The 4,440-nt window shown below is 52.4% G+C and overlaps 1 protein-coding gene across 1 annotated transcript; it reads left to right on the top strand.

Annotated features, from left to right (window-relative positions):
- The first annotated feature begins 203 nt into the window (after nucleotides 1-203).
- znf16l (zinc finger protein 16 like) lies at nucleotides 204-2,582 on the top strand. Its single transcript, XM_028973007.1, is given in 3 exon segments — nucleotides 204-846; nucleotides 1,737-2,004; nucleotides 2,006-2,582. Coding segments are annotated over 3 exon segments (1,398 nt in total). The 5' UTR covers nucleotides 204-293.
- Nucleotides 2,583-4,440: the final 1,858 nt, after the last annotated feature.

The following is a 4,440-nucleotide window of genomic DNA, read 5'->3' as shown; positions in this document are numbered from 1 at the left end:
ACATAACTCCACATGTGTTCATTCATAGTTTTGGTGACTTCAGTGAGAATCTACCAACGTAAATGGTCATGACAATAAAGAAAACGCGTTGAATGGGAAGGTGCGTCCAGACTTTCGGCCTGTACTGTACCTGGGTGGACGGCTGCTTCCCGGAGGCTCCGCCAGGGGGCGCCGGACGGGAACGCAGGCGGCGGCGGCGCCGCCGGAGCTCGGTGGTGTCCGCTGGTCGTTCCTCCATCATCTCAGGCAGCCGCGACGGGGACCAGGCGCCTGGCGAGAGCTTCCTTCGGGCCATGAGTCGCAGGAGGGGCCAGACTTTACCCGAAACAAGCCCGTCCTCCTCCTCCGCGATGGACGCGGCGGGAGCCGGGGACGCGTTCCCCGAGTTCGAGCCCGACGAGGAGCTGCTGTGCTCGGTGAGCGACATCACGGAGCACCTCGGCAGGAACATCACGGTGGTGCTGGAGACGGCGCTGTCCGAGATCCGGAAGATGGTGAGCGTCCGCATACGGGTGCTGAAGATGGAGCTCCGCGAGAAGACGAGCGAGATCGACTCGCTGAAGGCGAAGCTGGAGGAGGCGGGCAGGCGGAAGACGGAGCCGAAGAAGAGCCGAGCCGGCGCCCCGGGCGTGAAGAAGGAGAACATCAACGCCATCTGCGACTACCTGATGAAGGACAAGAACTCGCAGCGCGCCGGCGCCGAGTTCGACGGCGAGCCGTGGGCCGACGGCGGCGAGAGCGACGCGGCCTCGGAGGACATCTTCAGCATGCTGCCCTCCGGCAGCAAGAGGATGTACGAGTACGAGTGGATGGCCGCGGAGGAGGACTATCCGTCCGAGATGAAGGGTGCGTCGACATTTACGGCATTTATCCAGAGCGACTTACAGTCAGTAGTTACAGGGACAGTCCCCCCCTGGAGACACTCAGGGTTAAGTGTCTTGCTCAGGGACACGATGGTAGTAAGTGGGGTTTGAACCCGGGTCTTCTGGTTCACAGGCGAGTGTGTTGCCCCACTAGGCTACTACCAGATTTAGATAAGAAAAGATAATAAACCTTTATTAGTCCCACAAGTGGGAGAATTGCATTGTCACGGCAGAAAGTGGATAGAACAAAGGTAAAAAAAATAATAAAAAGAACAATAAAGTATAAAATGTACACTGTACAATCCAGAAACACAAAATATGGATGTATGTATTGGAAACAATTTATATATGTAAACTTAAATAGGTATATGTATTTATCTACACATGCACAGAGTGGATACATGAATATGTGTGTATGTGTGAACACTATATATATATATAAATATATATATAAACACACACACATATTTTACATTTATGACATTTACCAGACATCCTTATCCAGAGCCTCGTACAATCAGTAGTTACAGGGACAGTCCCCCCCTGGAGACACTCAGGGTTAAGTGTTTGCTCAGGGACACGATGGTAGTAAGTGATTTGAACCTGGGTCTTCTGGTTCACAGGCGACTGTGTTAACCACTAGGCTACTACCACTATACTACTACTATACACACACACACACACAAGTACACAACGGAGTGACAGGTATTGACAAAATGCGTAGTTTGGTTATCGAGGTCATTTTCAACATGTCTGGATGCCTTTCGCTGCCGATACTAGAGCAGAAAATGAGCGGTTATTACAGGTTATTACAGGTTATTACAGGTTATTACAGGTTATTATGTAACGCGTGTATGTTGTTTACGTACGCAGGCTTCGCCGACGCCAAGTGCGAGAGCCGCTCCACCGCGGACGAGAAGGACGATGAGGAGGAGGAGGACGATGACGACGAAGCACCCGAGGGCGCCGCGCAGCCCGCCCCGCCCCACACCGGCACCGCGGGGATCTCCCTGGACGCCAGGGGCTCCCCGACCGGGGACGGCGACCCCCACGCAGGCCAGCACTTCGCCGCGCACCCCTACATCTGCTCGTACTGCGGCACGCCGTGCCCCGACACGCTGCGCCTGGAGGAGCACGTCAGGTGCTGCACCCGGCGCCGGGGCCCGGCCCACGGCGAGAGCAGCGCGCCGCGGCGAGGAGGAGCAGCGGGCGCGCGCCGCCAAGGAGCGCAAGGCGGACGGCGGCTACCAGTGCGCCGACTGCGGCCGCCACTTCAACTACCTGGGCAACCTGCGGCAGCACCAGCGCATCCACACCGGCGAGAAGCCCTTCGCCTGCCCCGAGTGCGGCGAGCGCTTCCGCCACGCCGCCCGCCTCAAGAGCCACCGGCTGGGCCACAGCGGCGCCCAGAGCCCCTTCCCCTGCCCGCAGTGCGGCAAGGGCTTCCCGGTGCTGTCCGGCCTGAAGCGGCACCAGCGCGTCCACACCGGCGAGAGCCCGTACGCCTGCCCGCAGTGCGGCCGCCGCTTCAAGGAGCTGGGCAACCTGTACACGCACCAGCGCATCCACAGCGGCGCCACGCCCTACTGCTGCCAGCAGTGCGGCCGCAGCTTCCGCCACCTGGGCACGTACAAGAGCCACCGCTGCACGCCGCCGCCGCCGCGCCGCCGCCGCCGGGCTGCTGTGGCAGGGGGACAAGGACCCCCCGCGCTGGCCTAGACTTAAAAAAAAAATTCATTTCTGTATCGTTTAATTCGGGACGAGACACCCGAAATCGCTTTTATATAAAATGTATATGTATAAAATATTCCTTTATATATAATAATCCGGTATGGTAGGAGCTCCCGCGCTCGCCGCACGCACGATATCTCGTCCTCAGTACGGTTATTAATGTCCCCCCGAGCTTTCAAATGCTGCTAGTCTGTCCCGGGTGACCTCCTCTATGGCACGACGCCCCCTGGAGGCGGTTTTAATAAAACGGTGAAGTTACCTGCTCGATATAAACCCTTTCAAAAAAAAAAAGAACACGTGTTCAACCGTCTTAACTGTTCCAAGTGACTTCTTTTCGTCTTTTGTAATAATCTATTCGAAGTGGTTATTAAAAACGTCTTTTTAATGGCGGACCGGCTTCAGCGAGCGCCATTCAAGATGAACTCTCGGTTTTAATAAAACGTTTTTTTTCACGGCACGCCGTGCGGTGTGGCCGCTTTCTTGTGGTCGGCCTGCGACGCGCCCTGCGAGGCTTCAAAAGGCCGGGAATTCTGGGTACGGAACAACCTACCAATTATGAGCCACTACATCAAATGCGAGAATTTTGACACCCGCCACTAATTATCCACGTTTTAATCATCTGTGACGAAGCCCGTACACATTAAATGCCTTACTTAGGTTTTATGTAGCATTTTACATACATTACGACCAAGGAAATTTACACACACACACACACACATTTTTGGATGTAACCAGGCCAACTTTCCAGAAGCCTGTGTCCTTTTGACCACACGAGGGCGCTATAACACCATGCCTTTACCACCCCCCCAGTAGAAATAATCAGTATGTGCCCAAATTGAATAATTTTACACCTAAATAGACATATAGACATATATAAATCTAGACATATGCGTTGGATATACATCATATCAAACCAAGCGCAAGCTTATCATTTTACAGCGAACGACACTGATTATCTGCTAACCGTGGTACCTGTGGAGAGAGAGAGAGAGAGATAATATATAGAGATATATATCAGAGCTTCTGGAAGGTGGTGAGGAGGGGTTTTGGTAAGCGTTTAAAAAAATACCCATCTCCTTCCATCTCCTGTCTCTTTTCCCACTAATTTAAGTTCATTCTGTGCCTGGTGTCTGTTGCTTAACACCTTTGTCCTGAGCCGCTTGTCGAGGCGCATTCCCAGTGAACAACGGTGACCATGAGATTGAAATGGTCTCCCCGTGTTGGCTTGGGTCTCCTCCAGGTTTCTCCGATTTCCTCCTTTTTCCCCTCCCCTTTCACTAGGGAATTTGACCCCAGTTGTTTTCTTATTTTCATGAGCCTAATGATGTTTTCAGGACATTACAATGTATTAGATTACACTACATGGGTAAGGAACCAACAGATCCTTCAGCAAAGGGAAACAGAAGATGTTCCTGCAATTTGAAACAGGATTCAGGAGGTTGTCGTTATTCGTCTACTTCATTTTCTGTAAAATGTCCAAATCATGAGCTGTTCGTCTGATGTTGAAGCACCACTCAGAGACCCCGATGAGAGGATTATTACACTGGGGTCGGCCATGTTACTTTTCACACCCTAGGAACATGAATGATGAAAAAAAATTGATAAAAAGGTTTAACAAGGCCTGTCAAATCGATTCTAAATCGATCTAATCACATCCTTTTGCAAAAAAAAAAATGCACTCTTACAACGTCAGCAGAGGCACGTTGGGACTTTTCGACACAAGCCAATCAAAGCCCATTTCTTTTCCTTGTGGGTTAACCAGCTATGTGTTTTGCGAGAGAGAAACAGCAATTGGTTGCCACTCCTGCGCTCCCTGCACGACATACACGGCCATCGTGTAGTGAGC

This window comes from Denticeps clupeoides, chromosome 1, assembly GCF_900700375.1.
Source record: "Denticeps clupeoides chromosome 1, fDenClu1.1, whole genome shotgun sequence".
NCBI classification, from domain to species: Eukaryota; Metazoa; Chordata; class Actinopteri; order Clupeiformes; family Denticipitidae; genus Denticeps; species Denticeps clupeoides.
This window is presented reverse-complemented; position numbering and strand designations above follow the sequence as displayed.